This window comes from Lynx canadensis, chromosome C1 (assembly GCF_007474595.2).
Source record: "Lynx canadensis isolate LIC74 chromosome C1, mLynCan4.pri.v2, whole genome shotgun sequence".
Lineage (NCBI taxonomy): Eukaryota > Metazoa > Chordata > Mammalia > Carnivora > Felidae > Lynx > Lynx canadensis.
The window spans coordinates 97,674,219-97,699,602 of record NC_044310.1 but is presented as its reverse complement, the minus strand read 5'-3'; the positions used below and the strand labels follow the sequence as shown (position 1 = coordinate 97,699,602).

General features: G+C 37.8%; 1 protein-coding gene across 4 annotated transcripts in view; it reads left to right on the top strand.

Annotated features, from left to right (window-relative positions):
- CSDE1 (cold shock domain containing E1) overlaps positions 1-25,328 on the top strand; it is a 39,436-nt gene extending 14,108 nt beyond the window's left edge. Inside the window, exons 3-21 of one of the 4 annotated variants that reach the window (XM_030327528.1) lie at positions 1,854-2,000; positions 3,667-3,865; positions 5,141-5,250; positions 5,654-5,746; positions 6,365-6,462; positions 9,410-9,491; positions 9,844-9,972; positions 10,082-10,207; positions 11,313-11,525; positions 13,157-13,297; positions 13,381-13,545; positions 15,892-15,999; positions 16,595-16,770; positions 17,328-17,440; positions 18,552-18,671; positions 21,486-21,664; positions 22,368-22,531; positions 23,508-23,640; positions 24,009-25,328. In XM_030327528.1, the coding sequence (XP_030183388.1) occupies positions 1,863-2,000; positions 3,667-3,865; positions 5,141-5,250; positions 5,654-5,746; positions 6,365-6,462; positions 9,410-9,491; positions 9,844-9,972; positions 10,082-10,207; positions 11,313-11,525; positions 13,157-13,297; positions 13,381-13,545; positions 15,892-15,999; positions 16,595-16,770; positions 17,328-17,440; positions 18,552-18,671; positions 21,486-21,664; positions 22,368-22,531; positions 23,508-23,640; positions 24,009-24,056 (2,535 nt within the window). In that variant the 5' untranslated portion in view covers positions 1,854-1,862 and the 3' untranslated portion in view covers positions 24,057-25,328. The remainder of the gene's footprint in view (positions 1-1,853; positions 2,001-3,666; positions 3,866-5,140; positions 5,251-5,653; positions 5,747-6,364; positions 6,463-9,409; positions 9,492-9,843; positions 9,973-10,081; positions 10,208-11,312; positions 11,526-13,156; positions 13,298-13,380; positions 13,546-15,891; positions 16,000-16,594; positions 16,771-17,327; positions 17,441-18,551; positions 18,672-21,485; positions 21,665-22,367; positions 22,532-23,507; positions 23,641-24,008) is intronic. The other 3 variants (XM_030327530.1, XM_030327529.1, XM_032594367.1) reach the window with 3 other exon arrangements.
- Positions 25,329-25,384: the final 56 nt, after the last annotated feature.

Here is a 25,384-nt window from a genome sequence, read left to right as displayed (position 1 = left end):
GTACCTGCAGGAATATGTGATAGGATTGGAGACTTGAGAATGTGGTTTTTGGGACTTCATGGCCTGTGTGTTACAAATCACAGTATTGTGTTCTTACCTGTATGGTAGTAACTCTAGTCCAAATAGCACAGTTTGAAAGTCATGATCCAAGACATGTCTTGGATCTAGAATATGGTCTTCAAATTAGTTTGATCATATTGTTAGTTAAAGCATGTATAGTATAAAGCATGTTAGTATAAAGCATGTATAGTCAGTGTGTGTATGTGTAGATACTTCTAAATCGTGTAATTATACTAGACACATTGCATTTGTGTTATAAAACATAGTCCTACAAATAAGGAAGATAAAGATGGAAAAGGTGCCTGGTTGGCTCAGTCAGAAGAGCTGGCAGCTCTTGATCTCGGGGTTGTGAGTTTGAGCCTCGTGTTGGGTGTAGAGATTACTTAAATGAATAAAAACTTCAGAAGAAGAAAAAACATTTAACTTACATTTTGGGATGTCTGGCTGGCTCAGTCGATAGAGCATGTGACTCTTATTAATCTTAGGATCGTGAGTTAAAGCCCCACATTGGGCATGGAGCCTACTTAAAAACAAAAGATGAAGTAAACAATACCATAAAAATAGTTTACCTATTAACAGTACAGAAACTTCCTCCTCACTAAAAATGTTATGTCTAAATGCTTAGTCTATAAGTGTTTTAAAAATGTATACCATCATGAATTAATATCAGAGGGACAGTATATGTGCAGTGTGTTTTATTGCTACTAGTATAAGTCTGTATCATAGTCTTGATATTAACGTTTGGCAGACTTATCAGATCTTAAATTAGATGATCATTTTACGTCATGTAGAGGTTAAAGAACTAATACTAGGATTAGAAGTGTCAGGGCCCATTTTCTTTGCTGGTGCTTGCCTTATATTAACATTTTTTTTTTCTATCTAAGAGTCTTCTGTAGCAATCTTTTTCAACTGTTTGTCTTTTTGTAAAAAAAAATTTTTTTAACGTTTATTTTTGAGACAGAGACAGAGCATGAACGGGGGAGGGTCAGAGAGAGAGGGAAACACAGAATCCAAAGCAGGCTCCAGGCTCTGAGCCGTCAGCACAGAGCCCGACGCAGGGCTTGAACTCATGGATAGTGAGATCATGACCTGAGCCGAAGTCAGACGCTCAACTGACTGAGCCACCCAGGTGCCCCCTGTTTGTCTTTTTGTGAGGGCTGTTTAAACTAGATAGCTACATTTGTCCACTTAATTGGGCAAATATAAATTGTAATATACTGAAAGTAAATGAATGAGGGCTTCACTGTCAGCCTCTTGTGGAGTTTTTCACCCTCCCTCAGAACACCTAAGTAATGTATGCGCAGTGTGATATTATCTAACATACCACTCAGTCCTTTCCTGAAAATATATTTATAATAAAGCTAAGTTTATCTATGGGCAAGATAAATAATATAGTTGTAATATTTTCTTCCACATCCTATTGGATTATTGTTGTGCATACTCTGAAGAGTCAAATAACTGAAAATACTGGATTCCGTGTGAAGTTGTGAGACGTTGAGAAGAAGTTGGGCTGAATTGTGTCTTTGTAGCAACCACCAGTGACTCATTATGGCATTTAAAAAATTGTAAATGTTGTGGATTAGGGATTGTGAAAGGGCTTTAAAAGATACATTTCAGCTTGACCTCTTAATGTTAACACTATAATTTCTTTTGTCAATAGAAACCTGATTCAATGAATTCTGTTTTGCTGAAGTAACCTAATGGTAAATCTGTAAAGGTATAGAAGTTGACTGTCAAGTGTGTGTTAAATTGTTATTGATCATAGTTATAAACATTGTGCTATGTTACCACAGCTGTTTGAGATGGAGAACGTTTTTACTGTATCATCAGATCCTCATCCCCCTCCTGCAGCCCCTCCTTCACTTTCTTTACCTTTATCTTCATCTTCTACCTCATCTGGGACTAAAAAACAAAAGAGGACCCCCACGTATCAGAGATCTGTAAGTCAGGGAAACAGTCATCCCAGCTCATTTTGCTTTGTGTTAAGAGCATGACTTAGGAGGGCCACTCACTTTGGTTGAAGTAACCTGCAAACTCACTTTCTAACTTCTCTAGGCATTTCCTTCACCCTGAATCATGAAAGATAAGTAGTTTAGGCCTTGCTACTCATAGTGTGTCCAAGAATCTAAAGCATTGGTACCACCTTGGGAGCTTGTTAGAAGTGGAGAATCTCAAACTTTAACTCCTGCCTCCACTGCAATCAGTATTTTGTATTTTAGCCCTAGTTCAGAACCCAGATTGTAGAGGTAGGCCTTCTTGGTTTAAATCCTCTACCATTTAACTTTGGCAAGTCATTTAACCTTTCTGTGTCTGTTACCTCATTAGTAAAATGAGGATAATATTACTTTCTCTTGGGCTTTGTAAAAAATTAAATGAGTTCATGCGTGTCAAACAGAAGAATGTCTAGTATGAAAGAACTAGAACTTAATTACCTACAGATTTAATGGCTTTGATTTGCATGGTTTGGCCATCCCATGTACTGTTTAACTACTCATACTTGGGTTTATTGTTCTACAGTCTTAGTCTTTTTATTTTCCTAAAGAAAAATATTTTTATTAATAGTGCCCAACATCACATTTAAATGAAAATGCTTCTTAATAAGTCAAATTTTCAATGGAAGAGTCTAAAACTAGTAAAGATGTGGATATGTTGCTGTCATAGTAAATCAGTTACAGACCTAATCTCTCCTAGGGATTTTTCCTCTTTTATCCATCACTTACATTAATAATTTGTTTTTATGGTTTTACTCAAATAAGGCAAAATGAAATCTCCAATGTGATAGACTGTATTTGATGATCTAACATGTTCCATTGCATCATATTTAAATAGCTCTTTTCACTAAAGAATGTTTTCCTTTGTTTTACCTGATCGTAGAAGCAAATGACAGTATTTAGAGATTTCATCAGCATCTGAAACGGGTGAAAAGATTTCTTTAAATATACTGTGAAATGATTAAAACATTTTTAGATTTGAAGAGTTTTTGTTGTCATGGACTTCTGTCTTAGAAAAATCCTGTTTTCTAAGGGTTATCTTTCACTGAAGAATCTGTTGCATTACTCTAATATTTTGTAGTTTGAAATAAGTATTGCATACAAAGTTTGTTTTGTTTTCATCTCTACTAATTTAAGTAATTGCCTTTGGATGCATGGCTTACCAAATAGTGTTGATTTCTATTTAAGTTTCAAATTAGGTGTTAGCAAATTTCTTAAAGAAGTGTTTTGGTAGTCTGGGTTGCCATCCCTTGAATATCAGTTACCTTTGTTCTGAAATTATTGTTTTAGTAGTAATTTGAAGTTAACATAAAGGCAGCTTATACTTAACGTAGTTGCTTTACCTTAACACTAAACTCCAGAAATCCTATTTGTCTGGTAAGTGAAAATTCTACCATAAATTGGGGCAGTTCCTTAAAATAAATGGAATTATTTCTTCTGAAATATTTTATTAGCTAAACTAACATTTCAATAGTAAAATCCCATAAACTTTGCTTTACCGATTTTATCTTTATTTTCTTTGCTTGTTTATATTAAAAATTTAGTGATTTGTTAATCATAAAATGCTTTAATGTACAGATCTGAATATATTAAGTTCTTTTTCTTCTTAAAACAGATGAGCTTTGATCCAAACCTTCTCCATAACAATGGACACAATGGGTACCCCAATGGTACTTCAGCAGCACTGCGTGAAACTGGGGTTATTGAAAAACTGCTAACCTCTTATGGATTTATTCAGTGTTCAGAACGTCAAGCTAGACTTTTCTTCCACTGTTCACAGTATAATGGCAACCTGCAGGACTTAAAAGTAGGAGGTAATCTGTCATTGACTATTCTTTTTAAAAAACTAATCACAGATTTCTCTTGCATATCATCTTGCTCGTGACAGTGTTCTACTACTTTTGGCCTTTTAATTGTCCCAGTTACTGAAATGTATCTCTGTAAACTAACAGAATCCTGATTTCTCTTGTGGTGTTGTCTTTTTGAGGGATAAAGGACTAATTGACTTAAAGATATCTTTGAATATTTTTTAAATAGATACTTGGAAGATCTAATTGTTCTCCCCCCATAATAATGACTTTAGCTGTATATTAGATTTTAAACCAATGAAAATATTAGACTTTTATAGTGTTAGTTTTGACTATTTTATTAAGTACTAATTTTGGGAGTACCTGAGAAAAATAACTCCTACAGTGTCACCACTTGAACTATTCATCTTGGCTGACACCATAGAAATTACTTTCACATGTGAAAATGTATGGCTTATTGGAAGACTGAAGTTACAAGGTGTCAAGGTGTGTGTGTTTAAAGATTTTATTACAATTTTTTTAATGTTTTTATTTATTTTTGAGAGAGAGTGAGGGAGCATGAGCAGAGGAGGGGCAAAGTGGAAGGAGACAGAGGATCCAAAGCAGGCTCTGCGCCTACAGCAGAGAGCCTGATGCAGGGCTTGAACTCAGAAACCAGGAGATCATGACTTGAACCGAAGTCAGACACTTAGATTCAACCACCCAGGCACCCTCTCGGTGTGGTTTTTTGTTTTTTGGTTTTTTTTAAGTATCTTTGGGAAAAAAGAGCAGTAGTTTACATGCATATTTGGCATACCAAATACTCTAAACCCTGCAAGAACATTATTTTGGTTAATCCTTACTTTGCAGATGAGGAAACTGAGATACAGAGAAGCTTAAGAAAGAAGAAAAGTTGCCAAAGGTCATGATCTTTATATCGCCTCATTTTCAGTATTTGTTAAATGTGAAAACTAAGACGTTTCTATCTTAGAATAAAACAGTGGTTCTGAAGCATTAGTATGTATCAGAATAACCTGGAAGGCTTGTCAAAACAAATTGCTGTACCTGGTGCCTAGAGTTTGTCTTTCAATAGGTCTGAAGTGGGGCGGGGCCCAGGACTTTGCATTTCTGCTAAGCTACCAGGTAATGTGCTGCTGCTGCTGCTGCTGCTGGTCCAGGAACTGCACTTTGAGAAGTCACTGGTCTGAAACGTCTCAAATGCTACATTAAGTTTGGCTTGAAAGTGAAGTACCATTTTGCCAAAATTAGTCCAACACATACAATACTTATACTTTATTTTAGATGATGTTGAATTTGAAGTATCATCTGACCGGCGGACTGGGAAACCCATTGCTGTTAAACTGGTGAAGATAAAACCAGAAATCCTCCCTGAAGAACGAATGAATGGACAAGTTAGTGGCTTTGATGCTTTGTGTTTTCTTAGGGCCCTGCATTTGCATATCTTTCACATTAGAAAAGGAAGATTCTCCCCATCTCCTCAGTTTGCACGCAAGAGAGCTATAGTATATAAAGATTACTACTATCTTAAAATTCTAACAGAAGCACTGGCATTTCTTGACCTGAAACAAAATATGGTCAAGACTCAATTTGGGTTTTTACATATAACCCTAAGACTACACTTACAGTCAGCTTATGTACTGTAAGTTTGAAACTTGGCAGCATGACATCCTCTTGTGGATCATATTAAAATGCATCCCTATGTATAGTATAGAGGATATTAAAATTCAGTTAATATTGCACAGTGCTGCTCCTGAAATGATTAGCAATGGAAATTTTTTTTTTTTTGACTGGTAGGTTGTGTGCGCTGTTCCTCACAACTTAGAGAGTAAATCTCCAGCTGCCCCGGGTCAGAGTCCAACAGGGAGTGTATGCTACGAACGTAATGGGGTAAACTTGTGTATTTTTCTTAAACCTTTGCCTGATCCACCATGTGATCTATAAGCGTACTTTAAAATTCAAAATAGAAAACGTAAGCTGCAGTTGATAAATTCAGTTTTAAATTTGGTTTCTAAGAGACTTCGAGTGCAGCATAATCAAAAACTTTAAAAGGAAAAAAATCCTTAGGACTTCCAAGTGTCTTAGCTTGCCCAAGTGTGACCTTAGTTAGAACATTAAGGTAAAATGTTCCTTTTACTCGAATTTTTGGGGGTTGTGGGAGGGGATCTTTTTTCTGGTTCTTTTTAAGCACTAACTCCATCTTTTTTGTTTGGAATGCCTTACATAAAAATTGTTTTTTTGAAATGTAACTACAGTCTCTGGGCAAATGCTTCCACGTGTGTAAGCTTTTTGAAGTTGGATTGCTGCTCAGCTGTGGACTCGCAGAAGTCATCAGCATCATGGAGGGGAAGTGTGTGTTTATATGAATAAAACAATGTACTTGTCATAAAGCATTGTTAAGACATTTGGTTTAAAATGCCAGTTTAAGAGGTATTTAACAAAGTAAATCACAGTATACAGAGAATATGCATCCTGCCAGTATAGTAATAACAACTTATTAATTCACAGGAAGTGTTTTATCTGACTTACACCCCTGAAGATGTCGAAGGGAACGTTCAGCTGGAAACCGGAGATAAAATAAACTTTGTAATTGATAACAATAAACAGTAAGTTCTTTTTTTCCACTTAAGTTGGGAGTTTTTGTTTTGTTTCTTTTGTTTGTGTGTTCTCCTCCTCCCCCCAAGGAGAAGAAAATTGAAGTACATTGAAAACCTAACTTGTAGATTTGGATAATTTTAATGATAATTTTCATGATCTTTTTTTTTTTTTTTAATGTTTATTTATTTTTGAGAGAGAGAAAACACAAGCAGGGGAGGGGCAGAGAGAGGGAGACACAGAATCTGAAGCAGGCTCCAGGCTCTGAGCTATCAGCACAGAGCCTGATGGGGGGGCCTGAACCCACAAACCGTGAGATCATGATCCGAGCCAAAGTCAGACGCTCAACCGACTGAGCCACCCAGGTTCCCCTTCATGGTCTTTTAAACTTTTCATCAGCTAAGCATTTGAGGGTCTATGCTATGATGGGCACTGTGCAGCTGTCAAAAATAGGAATACAATTAAAGTTCTGGTCCAAGCTTTCAAGGAGCTGTTCTAGAAGTCCGTGAAAGTTTCGCAGTGCTAAAGAGAAGTTTTGAGTGAAGTGGTGTAAAGTCACCAGGGAGATGAGGGGGGGGTGGGGAATAGCATTCTGAGTAGAAGTGTAATTTTGAGGAAGTGGCCAAAAGTTTTGAGTTTGATTGAATTGATTGGATCATAGGAAGATGAACTTTGAGCTTTATCCCATAGTCCTAGGACTCTGGAGGGATTTTAAATTGGGCGGGGGCGGGGGGGGGGGGCGGTGCGGCAGGGTAGGAGCAGAGATGGAAGTATGATTGGTTTAGATCATTGAAGTGGTGGAGATGGTAGACTTTTGAAGGGTAGGTATACACTAGACTAGAAGCAGTGACTTGAGAGTTAATATGCAAGATGAGTGTCTACTATATGCGTAGGCCAAGGATGGTTAGGTGGAGAAGTTAAGCCATTGATTAGATAGAGGTGTATATTGGAATTAAGGAAAGGAGAGTTCCAAATGCCACTTTTCTGGCTACTGGACAGATGATGTCATTAACCAGAAGATACAGCAGAAAGTACTAAATGTGAGAGAAGAATTATACTTATTTTGGCATTTTTTTAAATAAATGTTTATTCGTTTTTGAGAGAGCAAGAAGTGAGCAGGGGAGGGGAGGGGCAGTGGGGAGGAGTGGACAGAGGATCCGAAGCAGACTGCGCAGAGAGCAACGAGCCTGATGTGGGGCTCAAACTCATGAATCGTGAGTTCATGACCTGAGCTGAAGTTGGGCCCTCAACCAGCTGAGCCAAACCAGGCTTCCCTTGTTTTGGCATTTTATGTAGGTGAAGATCATAAATATGTAGTTGCATGTAGAAGTCTGAAACAAGCTTAATGGACAGGATATACAGCTGTTGAATTCATCAGCATGAGCAGTTAAGGAAAGTGTAGTTAAGAAAGCTTAAGGATAAGGGGCACCTGGGTGGCTCCATCAGTTAAGCGTCTGACTCTTGATTTTGGCTTAGGTCATGATCTCATGATTGTGGGTTTGAGCCCCACATCAGTCTCTGCACTGACAACGCCAGAGCCTGCTTGGGGTTCTTTCTCCCTCTCTCTGCCCCTCCCTCCCTGCCTCTTTGTCTCTCTCTCTCTCTTTCTCTCTTTCTCTCTTTCTCTCTCTCTCTCTCTCTCTCTCTCTCTCCCTCCCTCCTTCCCCCCCCTCTGAAAAATAGGCTTTAAAAAAGAAAGAAAGCCTAGGGAAAATTATTTTTGTACAAGCACAGAAGGAAGTTAAAAGTAGGAAGTTGGAAAAAATGCTAGGAATGCACTTTACAATAGTGTAGAGAAAGCAAAGTCCCAAGAGCATGTGCAGAATTATTAGCCCTGAATCTTACCTCTTGTCAGACTAAAAGGAATCAGATTGAGTTGGTGGGTATGTTAATAGTTTCAGTCTAAAGCCCTCTATTTGATCTTAGATAGGAATCTAGGAGATAATTTATTAAGTTCCTGTATGCCAAGCACTTGTACTAAATGTATATAATTGTTACTTCTGAGAACAGCTTCACCTGATCAGTGTCTTCATCTGTAACACAGAGTATGTTCTCATAAAGTAACTTGCCTAAAGTCATACAGCCTGTAAATAGCAGGTCTTTGAACCCCAGTCTGGCTCTAAAGTCTTTCACTGTAGTAAGTTGCAAAGACAAATAGTATATTTTCCACTGTCTTCATTAGTCTGTTAAATTTTTGAAATAAAAACCCCAGTTGGGTGACAGTTTGTCCGTGAAGAATTTACTTAGTCTTTACCTTTTGTTAAAACAACTACACTAATAGCCTGCACCATCTTTAAAATGAAATCAGATTTACATTTTCCTGCTCAAAGATGAGGACAGGATAACAACATGTAGGGTCTAATGGGTTTCAGTGAGGGTGAATGTCTTGTTTGTTTTTGTTTTTAAAGCATAGGAAATTTCTCCTTTAATCACATTTATTCAACCTTCTTTTATGGCTGTTTAATCAGAAATCATTGATGGGATAGCTAGTAAATTCAGCACTCATTGCAAACAGGGACCATTCCGTATCCATCTCTATATCCCCAGTACCTTTAGTTTGCGGCACAAGATACTCAAATTTTTACCCAATAAATGACCTTCCTAAGACTTTAGATTACCCTATTTGGTTGCATTCAGTTTATGACTTTCTTTTGTTGTAATAGAAAAGCATAGGGTATCTGTGATACTCTTTTAAGATTCTAAGAGAAAAATGATATATATGTGTGTGCCCAATTTAGAAGGCTAGAGAATTTGAGCAAAAAATCCTTTGCATATGAAGCCATGTGAAAAGGATCATGTGTCAAAAACTTTATATTTGCTCTTTGTGTTGACATAAAATGGAGCTCTCAGAAAACTGTTTCTCTAGATTCCTCATATCTAACCAAGCTAATGCATTTTTTTTTTTTTTTTTTTACCCCTTTTTGATCCCCCCACCCCCACCCAATTATTCCTTTCTAGTACTGGTGCTGTAAGTGCTCGTAACATTATGCTGTTGAAAAAGAAGCAAGCCCGCTGTCAGGGAGTAGTTTGTGCCATGAAGGTAAGTATCATCAAATGTGAAAAATTTGAGGTTTTTGTTCTTTGACTACTTTCAGTCCATACTTCAAACCCAAGCCTTTGGTTCTTTCTTTTCTTTGTCTTCCTTTTAAAAATATTTCACTGGTAATGTCAAAAGTAATCTTTTAAAATTTCTTGGTTACTAATTCATATTTTCTTTACAATGGGCCATGTAATTGATACTGTTAATATTAGACCTAGCCAAATATATTGTTTCCAGGGCAGTATAATTTTACAACAAGGCTTATTGACTGTAAATTGTAATCATAAATATGTACACTGAATAGTACCTAATGTTCCTATTATTTTTTTGGGTTTTGCTTGTTTGTCTTTAGGAGGCGTTTGGCTTTATTGAAAGAGGTGATATCGTAAAAGAGATATTCTTTCACTATAGTGAATTTAAGGGTGACTTAGAAACCTTACAGCCTGGAGATGACGTGGAATTCACAATCAAGGACAGAAATGTAAGATAGTTGACTAACTTGATCTTCGGCCTTCTTTTAAGGTCAGTAGTGAATTACATTTTTAGGAAACACTTAAAATTATATGCTCTCCTCCTCCCTTCTGATTTAGGGTAAAGAAGTTGCAACAGATGTCAGACTATTGCCTCAAGGAACAGTCATTTTTGAAGATATCAGCATTGAACATTTTGAAGGAACTGTAACCAAAGTAATCCCAAAAGTACCCAGTAAAAACCAGGTAAATAGTCTTTTTCAGAAGAGTTTTCTATTGTCTCATCAGTAGAACAGTTTGATATACAGAAATTTTATTCAATTAATATAATTTTATGGTGGTGGAACAATTAAATATTTCTCTTTTTATTTATTTTTTATTTTTTAACATTTATTCTTGAGAGAGAAAGAGCATGAGCGGGGGGGAGGGGGGTGCAGAGTGAGAGAAGGACGCAGAATCCAAAGCAGGCTCCAGGCTCTGAGATGTCAGCACAGAGCCCGACACAGGGCTCGAACCCATGAGCTGTGAGATCATGACCTGAGCTGAAGTCACACGCTTAACCGACTGAGCCACCCAGGCACCCCAAATATTTCTTGATATATATAATTAAGCTAAATGAGGGACCAGTGATTGATATGTCCATGAATAGGTTTTGTTTTGTTTTGTACTGGGTGATCAGGCGAAAGGGACAAAAGAAATGCTGGTTAAATTGGGAAAAACCATTTTAGGTATGCATTTATTGGGGTTCTCTCCCACCTCCTCCCCCTCCTCCTCCACCAGTTTGTTTCTTTTATGTGGGAGGTAAGGTGAGGAGAGGAGACTGCTGGCGTCATTGCTAAAGAAATGTGAAACCTGGGGCGCCTGGGTGGCGCAGTCGGTTAAGCGTCCGACTTCAGCCAGGTCACGATCTCGCGGTCCGTGAGTTCGAGCCCCGCGTCAGGCTCTGGGCTGATGGCTCAGAGCCTGGAGCCTGTTTCCGATTCTGTGTCTCCCTCTCTCTCTGCCCCTGCCCCGTTCATGCTCTGTCTCTCTGTGTCCCAAAAATAAATAAACGTTGGAAAAAAAAATTAAAAAAAAAAAAAAAAAAAGAAATGTGAAACCTAAAAGACAAATTCTTTTCCTTAAATAAAATATCTCTGTCAGTGCAGGATCTTAACTGCAGTGTTGTGATTTTATCATGTGACCACAGAACACAAAGTTTGCAAATTGGGCTTATGTTGTCAACATTTTTTTTCCCTGTAGGGAACTGTTTATTATAAATAACATGGGTTTGCTGTGTGTTCTTCTTGTTTGACTTAGAACTAGGAAGGATGAGAAATCTCCAGCTAAAATAGTTTTTCCTTCTCATCAGAATGACCCATTGCCAGGACGCATCAAAGTTGATTTTGTGATTCCTAAAGAGCTTCCCTTTGGAGACAAAGATACAAAATCCAAGGTGACCCTGCTGGAAGGCGACCATGTTAGGTTTAATATTTCAACAGACCGACGTGACAAATTAGAACGAGCAACCAACATAGAAGTTCTATCAAATACGTTTCAGTTCACTAATGAAGCCAGAGAGATGGTAAGTGTTGGATATTATTAGATATTTGTATTCAGTATGGGGGCCTAATATTATATTCAAATTTGTAATGCTATACTGAAAAGCATTTAAGTTAATGATGACATGGGGCAGCTTCCTTGTGAAGTGACTAAGAACACAGATATTTCAGTCAGTCTGGGTTTGGTAACTGACTCTGCCAGTTATCTTGAAACAGATGTGAAAAAGTTTCAGAATGGAAATGTGTACAGGAGGAATTCTAAGATCTTTTGAGAGTCCGTTACTTTGTGGACCTTAAATATGAAGACTGAGAAAATTCAAGTCTATCGTTGTAGAAAACAGATCTTCCCAAACTGTTCCATGTTTAGTAAACACTCGATAAGGTTAAGTAGGTTTTGGATTTTTGGCTTTTACAGCAGGAATTTGCAAATTCTTTTCAGTGGGTATATGTCCAGGAGTGACCTGCACCAGAAATGTTTCCCAAACATGTTTTATAAGCTCTGTTTTCATAAATTAACTGCCTCAGATGTAATTTATAGTTCTGTTGGGATCGTAACATGAGTGGTATATCTCTGTGCGGTCAATTGAACTGGGTACATTCAATGAAAATTTAAGTTTCTGGGGACTTAGAACCTTTATCTTTGGAGAACTGATCTTGTTTGATACTTGCAATGTGCTTTTAACTTTATAAATTTTGAGAACCAAATGAATGGTTGTGTGTGTGTGTGTGTGTGTGTGCGCGCGCGCGCGCGCGCGCGCGCTTTAAACAAAAAGCTGCTCAGGTAGGGTCTATTTTGCTTGACAGTATAGACTACATTGTCGAGTAGCTTGGCTGCCATCAAGATTTAGCCAAAGATTAAATGTCAGGATATTATTTATGGTATATTCAAAACTGGTTATAGAATAGTCGTCAGTAATAATACAAATAAATATGCAACACGTAAGTCATTGGTAGGTTGATAATAATTGTTTCAGTAAACTTTTGAGTACCTGCCATGTGCCAGCTAACTCTGGATGTAATTGCCCTTACAAAGCTGATAATTTAGTAAGGGGGAAAAATGAGGAAAGGATTTCATATATTTTGTTTATTCTTCAGACCTTAATCTTAAGCCTTTCCTGCACCTAAACTCAAATAAAAATTTTTGAGATTGAGACTAAAAAAAAAGTTCCCTTTAGTTGACTTTGGAAGTATTTGAAGTATTTGTGTAGGTTTTTAAAATTTCTAGATGTTGTCATAAAGCTTGGGCCTTAGGATCCATAGATTTAGAATCTTTGTTTTCTACCACTTATTAGCTGTGTGCTTTGAACAAACTGCTTAACTTCAGCCTCGATTTCCTCATCTTGCAATACAGGGTAATAATACCAAGTTCACAAATTTGAGAATGAAAAGGAGTATATTGTGTGCATGTGTTAACACTCAAATGTGATAGTTTTTTCTATGCATGCTGACCGGGGGTAGCATCTCATACAGTGGCTTAGAAGTTAATTTACTGAAAGCAATGAGTTTGTATTTAAATAGAAAAATTAAAAAGTGGGTACAAATTTTGAGTCATTAATTCAGAGAATTCCTAATGAGTTTAACTTGATGCCTCCAAAATTGAATATTGTTTTCTTGGCAAGCTTCGCAGCCAGTGAAAATATTATCTGGATTTCAGGGTGTAATTGCTGCCATGAGAGATGGATTTGGTTTCATCAAGTGTGTGGATCGTGACGCTCGTATGTTCTTCCACTTCAGTGAAATTCTGGATGGGAATCAGCTCCATATTGCGGATGAAGTAGAGTTTACCGTGGTTCCTGTGAGTACTTTTTGAGAAAGAATGGGATGGTTTCTTGATGCTTCCTTTTTCAGTTTAAAGTTACTTTTGTTTATCATTTGTAGGATATGCTCTCTGCCCAAAGAAATCATGCTATTAGGATTAAAAAGCTTCCCAAGGGCACGGTTTCGTTCCATTCCCATTCAGATCATCGTTTTCTGGGCACTGTAGAAAAAGAAGCCACTTTCTCTAATCCTAAAACCACTAGCCCAAATAAAGGCAAAGAAAAGGTAAGTTTTACATGATCAAAATGATTTGTGTAGCTCTTTATTCCTCTCTTTCAAGGAAACCACTGTCCACAGAGTAATGGAATGAAGTATTGTCTCTTTTGGAATTCTCTGTAACATTAACAGTGAACTGATCTAAAAGAAGGTTTTTAATCTCCACATTATGACTTGGGGGGTGGGGGGGCTGTTCTATGGATTGTGGGATGTTAAGCAGCATCCCTGACCTTTACCCACTAGAGATCAGTATCTCTCTTCTCCCTCTGTGTGACAGCCGAAACTGTTGCCATATCCTGCAAGACATCCCCTAATCCCCAATGAGAACTGCTCATCTAAAATGATAGTACTGATCTTCCCAAGCAGTTTAAAACTGCCAAATTTGTGTGGACTCCATTTACACATTTGAATTCCGTTTTGAATAGTCTACAGAATAGAGATAGAATGATGTCTAACATGGCTTTTGCTCTCAAGTAAATAATAAATTGAGAGTTGTATAGAAGCAGGTAATTCATACAAAATATAAAATATTGCCATAAAAGATCAGTGAGAGCACTGTGGCGAAAATAAATTCTACTGTGGCAGGATCTGGGATGGTATCACTAAGGCACTGACACTTAATAGGTGGGTATACATGAAGAAAGGACATTCCTCACAGAATAGAGGTACAAATGAGAAAAATTCAGGATTTCTTTAGAAAGCACTGAGTAGTTAAACAGGAAGATAGGGTTTTTCTTTGGTGGGTAGAATAGGGGAAATAAGATGAAAAATCATGATACAGCTAGATGGAGAAGGTTCAATTGCTACTCTAGCAAATTTAGACTTTGTTCTATACTCAGAGAAGATTTGTGGAAAGTGACATCAGATACGCACTTCAGGAAGAAATGGCATAGTATGAACCCTAGATGGGGGTGGAGAAAGACAAAAGATGAAGAGGCCTGATACGAAATGAGTTTAGGTAGACCTTGAACTGGGAGCAGAATCATGGATCTAGACAAGAGCAGCAGGTACGTGTGGGAGATATTGGAAGGTAATGTAATTTTTAAAATGGCTACTTAGGATCCTGAGAGAACTGGAACAACATCTTGCTTACTATTTATTTTGTAGCTTAGGAAATCACTTCTGAGCTTCAGTTTTTAAACTGAAAAAATCATAGTCTACTGTTATGGTGAAAAAGCCCTCACAAGGCCAGGCCCATAGTAGGAATTTCACAAATGCTGCATTTAACAATAATAAAAATAAAAGAAAATCAGTGGGGCTTGTTTTTAATGGTTTTTAAAAAGCTCTTAGAATGCCCTGCTTCCCAAATGGCTTTGACAAAACTGAGTTGATCAAGACAGCCTTTGAATGAGACTTTTCCTGCCCTTTTATTGTTCTGTTCTTCTTAGATCAACACTGGACCCTAGTAAGTTCTTCTGTCATCACGCTTATTTATAACAGTGTATTATAGTAAGGAATATGAATGGTAGAAGACTAGAAATTAATTGGTTTTGTATAGTTGAAACCGTAAAAGTGGTGTAATTTGTGAGGTAGTTGAACAGTGTCATTTACAGTATGATTCTGTATGGTATACCAGAAATTTCTTAGACTTTTGACGAGTGAATCTTTCTGGTAATCAACAATGTTTTAAATTCTGGAAGCGTTGAATATCAAATGCTCTGAACTGTGCTAGATTCTCTACCGAATTAAATTTTCGTGCATTGGTAAATACACTCTCATACAAAACACTGTAAGGTACTATGGGAGATTCAAAATAGGTGATACAAAAAGCTTCTTGCCCTATAGAATTTCTGTTTATTAAAAATACATGCTTGGGGCTTCTGGGTGGCTCAGTCGGTTAAGCGTCTGACTTCGGCTCAGGTCATGATCGCACGGTTTGTGAGTTCGAGCTGCGCGTCAGGCTCTGTGCTGACAGCTTGGAGCCTGGAGCCTGCTTCGGATTCTGTGTCTCCCTCTCTCTCTCTCCCCCTCCCCAGTTCATGCTCGCACTGTGTCTCTGTCAAAAATAAATAACCTTAAAAAAAAATTTTAAAAATACATGCTCAGTTTAATTTTTGGCTGGCTATGAGAATGAGAAGTATAGAATGGGTGTGTTATAAATTTTCAGTAAGCTTTCCCTCCTCAATAATAAAAATTAGATTCTCGGAACTAAAAGACCCAATTACAGTATGTTGAATCATTCCTGGGTTTAAGGTAAGACTATCTTTTATTCATATGAAAAATTGGTTACTGTTAGGGAACCCCCGAATAGGACATTTGTACAGCTGTGCCAATTCTTTAGCTCCAGGGTCTAAAAACTGTAACTGCTTATTGCCTTTTTGTTCTTGATTCTTTTCATTGTATCCTGTTTTGTAGGAGGCTGAGGATGGTGTTATTGCCTATGATGATTGTGGGGTGAAATTGACTATTGCTTTTCAAGCCAAGGATGTGGAAGGATCTACTTCTCCTCAAATAGGAGATAAGGCAAGATAATTCTGCTTATTTGAGAGGAGAGTTAAAGGTTGTCATCTTCATCATAAGTCCTGCAAAATGTCTTTGGGGTTTTTTTTTAATCTTACCAAGTTTTGCTAAAAAAAATTGTGTGTTTACAAGTTTAATATAAGAACGTCTTCCCATTTACAAGTAGCTTATTCAGAATAGGGTCTAAGACGCCCTTTGTTAAAAGCTTTCTGAGGAGTCAGTAAGCACTAGAGAAGATCTGCCTAAGTCAATTAACTTATAATATTATAAGCTAAACCAGTTGCTGAAACATTATCAAAGTAAAATCATACCCAAGATTTTATATTGCTGTTCATTTTTCTCCTCACTATGTCTGGTTTTCTGATAGCCCTGCTTTAGAGAAATTGAGAATCTATAAGGAATACACACTGGAGAACAAAACTTGATCCCCTTATGAAAAGTGTGAATGAGACCTAAAAGTGTTAGTTTTGGTGAAAATCTCTTCCATCAGAGTATTTAACACAAAGGATATTTGGAGTGGGAAGTTGTAGGTCCTAAGGTAAGGAGCTTGGTGTGGGAAAGACATGATATTAAATATGAGTGTCCTTATTTTTCACAGGTTGAATTTAGTATTAGTGACAAACAGAGGCCTGGACAGCAGATTGCAACTTGTGTTCGACTTTTAGGTCGTAATTCCAACTCCAAGAGGCTCTTGGGTTATGTGGCAACTCTGAAGGATAATTTTGGATTTATTGAAACAGCTAATCATGATAAGGAAATCTTTTTCCATTACAGGTGAGGAATGCCTTTTAGGAACTTAGAGCTTACTATCCATTGTTTGGTTTTGTTCGAAAACATTGAGTATCGGGTGGTTATATATTTTGTAATTCCAAATTTCATATTGGTAAAATTATGGCACTATATAAACAAAAGTTAATCATGTGTATAGGGAACATGTGGCCGGAAGATAAAGGCCTGTACCTGCTTTGAACAATGGGCAAGAACTTTCTGCTTCAGTAAAAGAATACTGTCTTCTGTGTTGCTACCAGAGAGTTGTACATTTAATATGTGTCAGTTAAGGGCATGGGCTCTTAGATGGTTCAGGTTTGAATCCTGGCTCTGCCACCCAATTAACCTCCTAGTATTTTAGTTTCATTGTCTTGAAGCTGGAGATAATGGTGCCTTTTCATTGGGTGTTTCTGAGGATTAAATGAGTCACTGCCTATAATGTGCTTCAAACAGTATCCAGCATAAGTAAGCACACCATGAATGTTGTTACAGAAGAAGTAAATTTATTTGCTACCGTTGATGTTTGTGGTGATTGCTTATTCAAATGTTTCCTTTCTTCCCAGTGAGTTCTCTGGTGATGTCGATAGCTTGGAACTGGGGGACATGGTCGAGTATACCTTGTCCAAAGGCAAAGGCAACAAAGTCAGTGCAGAAAAAGTGAACAAAACACACTCAGGTAATGAATTGTGATTTCTACTTATTTAGTCTAGGCTTTTGGTGGGAGATGACAGCATGGGAGAGGAAGCAAAAACCCAAGATTAGTGGTCCCCGAGGTGTGATACCCAGATACAGTAGCATCACCTGGCCACTTAGAAGAAATACAAGTTCTTTGACCCCACCCCAGAGCTACTAAACTTAGGATGGGCATTCTGTTTTAACAAATCCTTTAGGTGATTCTGACGTACGCTAAAGTTTGAGAACCACTAGATAGATAGTTTAGATCATTCACTTTATTTTCAATTCAGTACCTCTTTCTTAAAAAATAACCCTAAGATGTAAATATCCATGGGAATGGGGAAAGAGGCATTCTTCAAGGATGCTGTTTTGGAGAAGAATGAGAAAAATAATGGGAACTTAAAATGGTTGCTGTTTAGGATCTCTAACTTAAAAAAAAAAAAAACCCGCAACTTTTGACTTTGATCTCAACTCCTCAAATAATACTTCCTCATGGTGAGACCTAGAGAAATGACAGCCAAGAACGTTCATTTCATTTCAATAAATATCTAAGCACATGCTGTGTTTTAAGTACTGGGGATACAGCAGTGAAGAAATCAAAGGCAAGAAACCTGCCTTTGTTGAGTTTATTTTTTAGTTTGTATTTATAGGCAAGCAAGATGAGTAAAATTTTGTGCTTAGAAAGATAGTAATATATATTACTAACATATTGAGCTTAAAATAAAGGGAAGTGTATAAGTGTTGGGGTTGCATTTTAGAGATTTAGAGAGAGAGAGAGACAGTGCGAGCAGGGGAGGGCCAGAGAGAGACAGGGAGACAAAGAATCTGAAGCAGGCTCCAGGCTCTGAGCTGTCAGCACAGAGCCTGATGTAGGGCTCGGTCCCATGAACCTTGATGAGCTCATGACCTGAGCTGAAGCCCAATGCTGAACCTTCTGAGCCACCCTGGCACCCCCAAATTAACATTATTTTCATGATAATTTAGCAATAGTTCAAGAGTAGCAGACCAGCCAGCAACCCTCTGTTAACATTTGTTCTGATGATTTTTGCTTTTTTCCTGTGGAATGGAGTTAAAATTGTTGAATAAGAAGTATACATGCTTTTGCTTTGTAGTGAATGGCATTACTGAGGAAGCTGATCCCACCATCTACTCTGGTAAAGTCATTCGCCCCTTGAGGAGTGTTGATCCAACACAGACTGAGTACCAAGGAATGATTGAGATTGTGGAGGAAGGTAAGAGCAGCCCTATCAGATTGTTTAAAATTTGTTTTACCTTTACATGAGCACTTGGAACATTTTAAAATGTGGTGGTGTTGGTCGCAGTCGCTTTCAGACTCCTTAGAAACTGAAATTAAGGAAAAGTGCCTCTTCCTATCCTCCCCCCCCAACCCTTGGTTTTTATGATCATCATCCTGGGTTTATGTTGTGAACAAATGACTGTTATGTGAGCAACTGAGTTATACTGAAATAGACTGAGAACAAAATCTCACACTAAAAGTACTCATCTAATGTTGGATGATAATCAGATATTTACAGTTGGCTGCATTTAGTACAACTTTACAGTTTTCTTGTAGTATTCTGTAATTATTTACATCAGTATTAACAAATTTTCCTAGTAGCCAATTCACTTCTATAAATATTTTGCTTTCTGTAAATGCCCTATATTTATTTCTTAATAGCTAGGGTTCCATGTGGATCCTAACAACTTGTTTCTGGGCCATGGCTCTCTATATTTTTCATTTACTGCTTTTTTCTCCCCATCTTCAGTAACTCCCTGATTTCTGGTGTCATCCCAACAATTAGTACAAAAAGACAACTTTGTTCATAAAATAAGTTTGCAATAGGAATGATCGTAAGGACCACTGATGATTAGTAGAGCTAAATTACCCTAATGATGGGGTTGATGAGAAGAGGGTTTGAATTTCCAACCAAAGATGATAGCTTGACTTAAGAGAATAAATCTTGTGTTATCTAGGAGTCAGAGGGCATAAAGTGGGGAAGAACAGGTCATTTGAGAGAAAGAAATGAACCTTGATAACATACATGCTCCTTGTATGAGGCCCTTAGGAGTTTCCGCTTTACATAGAATCGGAGTACATCCAGTTCTCCCCAACACACACACCTCCAGATAGGAATAGATTTTATAGCAAATCAGTCTTATTTCAATAAATCACTCCTTTAGTTGATTCAGATCTAATTCAAATTAATTTTAAAATAAACTTCCTTTGTTCTGCTTTCTCATCTTATAACTGACTCTGGTGGTTAAACACACTATTTTTTAAAAATCATTCAGTACAAATCTGGTCTTTTGCAAATCAGTATTTTAAATGAATGACATGATTACACCATACTCCTAAAAGGGCCATGGGGACTGGGCAACTTACTCACCTTTGCAGTACTTCCTCTGTAACATTTCACTTTGACTTCTTTTTGTGTTCCCAACCCCCAATCCACTTACTCTTCAACTCTGGCTCTAGGATATAGTCAAGCAGTGATTTTGTGGGAAAGGAAACTTTTCTGAACTCTAATAGACCTTAGAGGGTTTTGAGACTAGACAGGTTACATTTTCCCACTTGATAGTGAGAACAGCTCTTTCATTCAGGAACACTTTGAAGTAGGGCAAGGCCTAGATCTATCTGAACACCACCTCTTCCACTTCTACCTGTATAACTTTGGACAAATTACTTAAATCTCTCCTAGCTTAGTTTCTTCATCTTTAAAATGAGGGTAATTTCGGGGCGCCTGGGTGGCGCAGTCGGTTAAGCGTCCGACTTCAGCCAGGTCACGATCTCGCGGTCCGTGAGTTCGAGCCCCGCGTCGGGCTCTGGGCTGATGGCTCAGAGCCTGGAGCCTGTTTCCGATTCTGTGTCTCCCTCTCTCTCTGCCCCTCCCCCGTTCATGCTCTGTCTCTCTCTGTCCCAAAAATAAATAAACGTTGAAAAAAAAAAATTAAAAAAAAAAAAAAATGAGGGTAATTTCTTTGAGAAGATTCTAGAATGATTAAATATGAATCTGTAAATGTTTAATAAATGACTGCTTTAATAAAACTGAATCAGACCAGCTGTCTCTAGAGAATGCTTGTGTATGACTTTGTTGGAAGTGTATCCTCAAAAGTTTGTGGTTCCTGTATGTTTGAAAGGAAAACCTTCCCTTACACCTTATAATCATTAAAAGAATTGTTAAAAGCATTTCCAGTTCTGAAGCTTCCACTTCCACCTGATGTTTTTTTCTCCTCTTCACCTTTGTTGATTCAGTGGCTTCCCGTTCAGATGAACTGATATGATAAGCAACTGAACCTTTGGCACAGTTCTTATTCCTAGCCTGCACTCCTCTCCAGCCAATATTTTAGTCTAGGGCAGAGCTCAGCAAATAGGGTGGTTTGTTTCTGTAAGTAAAGTTTTCTTAAAACAGCTATGGCCGTAGTTTACATCTTGTGTTTGGTTGTTTTCCCACTACAACAGCAAAGTTGAGTAGATGTGACAGAAATAGGATGATTTATAAGTCTAAAATATTTACTGTCTTTTCAGAAAGTATGCTGAGCTCTGAACTAGGAGAAAGTGCCTGTTGGTTTGAGGGAGCCATAATCAGAACAAAGAAAAGAGATTAGAATGCCAAGGAAATTTATCCACATTGTTTTTGCCTGTGCCTGGCTTGTTTAATGCCCAGTTGAGTATGGGTCAGAAATATTTTTGACTGGTTGGCTCATACTGTGAACTGGGGAAGAAGATAATTCAGAGGATCATGCTAGCAACCCATTCTGCTTAAAATGCCCACATATTTAGGTAATGAGGTTGAGTGCCAGTGTTCCTTTTAATTTCGTAAGGATGGTTTAAAACTGTTCATTAGCTAGTAAAGTACTACTACAAGTTCTCATTTGTTTTCTTGATAATATTTCATTGAAGCTTTAAGGTAGGAGTTCTCAGGTATTAAAACATTTTTCTTAGCTAAGAATACATTCTTAGCAACTTATCTATAAACTTAGGACCATCAGCATAGGATCATTCTGAACTATTAGTTTTCAGACTTTATACCTGTCTCTCATTACAGGGGATATGAAAGGTGAAGTCTATCCATTTGGCATAGTTGGGATGGCCAACAAAGGAGATTGCCTGCAGAAAGGGGAAAGTGTCAAGTTCCAGTTGTGTGTTCTGGGCCAAAATGCACAGACTATGGCCTATAACATCACACCCCTGCGTAGGGCCACAGTGGAGTGTGTGAAAGATCAGGTAAGTGGTAGTATCTCTGGATCTGAATTTGATCCTTTTATGAGTTGGTACACAAGTGGTAACCAAAACCTTGAAATTTTTTCAGCCAAGGGAGAACCATCAGTACTCATTTCTACTTTTTTCATTGAGGTAGCTTGTAAAAATATGAAGAAAATGACATGAAAAGGAAAAAAATGGTGATATGAGCAAAAAGAAAGTTAAGAGTGCTATTGATAACATTACATGACAGGGGAAATAAGTTCGGAATGAGATTTTTCAGAATAGAAAGACTAGGATTTTGTATGCTTGAGCTCAGGACTTCTTTTGCAGACCACACAACGAAAGCATATGTAAAGGTGTTCATAAGATAAGTTTAGGGCAAACAAAGCTATTCCTCATATTGAAATCTCAGTGTGATTTTGCTTAATTCAAAAACTTCATATACTATATGAAGACACAGGCAACCTTTGTTTCAGACAGGCTATGATAGATTGAATGGCAGTGATTTCAAAGATACATTTCCTGACAAGTTTTTCAGACCCATATGCTGTTACATTATAGCAATTAAACTGGAGTATCAGCATTAATATAACCATGTTTAATAAATCCCCTTCTAGTTAGGTATTGTGCTTCATTCACAGTGAGGTACTTTTCCCCCTCTGTAGTATGTCCTGTTTTTAGTTACTGTCTTTTTAAATTTTTCCCTCCCCCCACGCCCCCTCAGTTTGGCTTCATTAACTATGAAGTAGGAGATAGCAAGAAGCTCTTCTTCCATGTGAAAGAAGTTCAAGATGGCATTGAGCTACAAGCTGGAGATGAGGTGGAATTCTCAGTGATTCTTAATCAGCGCACTGGCAAGTGCAGTGCTTGTAATGTTTGGCGAGTCTGGTGAGTTTGTTGTTGTTGGATTGGTAAATTCCCTGGACTGTCTTTAAACTTTCATAAACTCTGGTTTAATCACACTTCTTCACTTTTCATCACTCCTCATTTTATCCTGCTACTTTCTGGCTATTTCTTGATCTTTCGTGTGTGTGTGTGTGTGTGTGTGTGTGTGTGTGTGTGTGTGTGTGTGTGTGGTTTTTTTGTTTTCGTTTGTTTTTTTTTTTTTGAAAGAGTACAAGTGGGGGAGGGGCATAGAGGGAGATTGAGGATCTCCATGCACTGACAGCAGAGAGCCTGATACAGAGCTCGAACTCCAACAATGAGATCATGACCTGACCTGAAGTCGGACACTTAACCGAGACACCCCTACTGTGTCTTTTTTACCTCTGGCCTTCATTTTCTAAATTTTAGTCTTACAAATCTGGCCTAATGAAACATTAATTGGGTACATTCTATGTAATAGAACTTATAATAAGATTATGTAGTCCTTATTCTTCAAGGATTCTGCTTAGCTTTTTCTTCCATTAAGTTATTTATATGCTACTTAAAATTCTAATTTTATAGTTTAGCAGTGCTTTCTCTGTGCTTTAAAAAATTTTTTTTAATCTGTAATATTGTCATGAGAGGAGCTGGGAGTCTCTTGAAATACTTCATATTTAACTTGTCTAAGGTTTTTCACATCTTATTACCTCGTTTTGTGTGTCTGTGGAACAGGTTTTTCTAGGTGCAGACCAGTCCAGGGATGACCCTCACCCAAATGATTCTTCCGTTCCTCCACAGTGATAAACCTTGAGTTAGGAATAAAAACAAACAAACTTGTCTGTCCTGTCTTGCTAGCTATAGCTAGGTGGCTAGATGAGGCAAGAGTCTCCTCATTAAAACTGAGTCATTTGGGTAGTTAGATAGAAAACATACTCCTCTGCAAGTACTTGCTTTCTTCCCACCAAGAGTTGCTGCTTCTCACCTCTTAACTTCATTACAGCGAGGGCCCCAAGGCTGTTGCAGCTCCACGACCTGATAGGTTGGTCAATCGCTTGAAGAACATCACCCTGGATGATGCCAGTGCTCCTCGCCTAATGGTTCTTCGTCAGCCAAGGGGACCAGATAACTCAATGGTATGAGGGCATTACAAGGTTTGGGAGGTGGGGGTAGGGGCAGCTGACAAACAATATGCCTATCAAGTTCCTATTTCAGCATAGCTTGGAGCTTAATGGCACAGGGAACTTCAGTTTTCTTTTTCAGTGTTTCAGTATGCTTATAACTAGTTAAAACTCCATATACATTGGTTCAGCCCCTAACAATAATGATTCCTCACAGTAAGCAGCACATTTTCTGGTCTTCCTGATCCTTTGAACATAATAGGTAATAGATCAGGAGGGCTTATTAGGGATTTCCTCCTCTGGGAAAGAAGTGGTGGTGGTTACGATGATTAAAAAAAAGTACTGCTTTTGTAGTGATTAACTGTAATTTTACTTCTTCACAGGGATTTGGTGCAGAAAGAAAGATTCGTCAAGCTGGTGTCATTGACTAACCACATCCACAAAGCACATCATTAATCCACTATGATCAAGTTGGGGGGATTCTGGTGAAGGGTTCTGAATATCCTCCTCTTCATCCCTCCCAAAATCTGGAATACTTATTCTATTGAGCTATTACACCAGTTTTAACACCTTCCTCGTGTTATGTTTAAAAAAAATAAATAAATTTAAGAAACCATTTTAAAATTATGCACAGTTGCAGCCTGGAAAACTTAAGGTGGCGCCTTATAGTATCAATCTTAGGAGCTTTATTTGGTGCATTTAACGCAACTGGTAATTGCAAAATCCACTTCGCCTGTGTAAGTGAAAAATATAGACTGTTATCTTGTTGGCCCTATGAAATTCTGCACTTGGTATTTAGCATATACTCTACCTTCATTACTATCTGGCAAGATGTTCTGCCTTAGCACTCAGTTGCATTCTTTTCCTTTTCTTTCCTGTTCATTATGCTTTAATTCTGAGGACCATATGAGGGTAGAATATATTAAAAATTACAAAAATTATAAAAATTTGTATAGGCAAACCATTTCCTTAAGTTGATGGCCAAATGTTAAAATGTTATTTTTCATATCATTTATAATCTTGTCACAGTCCACTTAACGAAGTTTGGTTAGATTTCAGTGAAAATTATCTTCCAGAGTAGTTTTTTTTTTTTTTCCTGGGATTAGGGAGGGGGGTAACTTCACTGCAATTAGTATGTATGGTGCAGAATTTCATGCAAATGAGGTGTGCCAGCAGTGTGGTAATTTAATCGTATTTAAACAAAAAAAAAAAAAATGAATGCACAAACTTGCTGCTGCTTAGATCACTGCAGCTTCTAGGACCCAGTTTCTTTTACTGATTTAAAAACAAAACAAAACAAAAAAATAAAAAAAGTTGTGCCTGAAATGAATCTTGTTTTTTTTATAAGTAGCCGCCTGGTTCCTGTGTCCTGTGATATACAGGCACTTGACCCTTGGTGTAGCTTCTGTTCGACTTTATATCACGGGAATGGATTGGTCTGATTTCTTGGCCCTCATCTTGAATTGGCCACATCCAGGGTCCCTGGCCAGTGGACTGAAGGCTTTGTCTAAGAGGACAAGGGCAGCTCAGGGGATGTGGGGGAGGGCGCTTTTATCTTCCCCGTTGTCGTTTGAGGTTTTGATCTTCTCTGGGTAAAGAGGCCATTTATCTTTGTAAACACAAAACATTTTTGCTTTCTCCAGTTTTCTGTTAATGGCGAAAGAATGGAAGCGAATAAAGTTTTACTGATTTTTGAGACTCTAGCACCTAGCGCTTTCATTTTTGAAACGTCCTGTGTGGGAGGGGCGGGTCTGGGTGC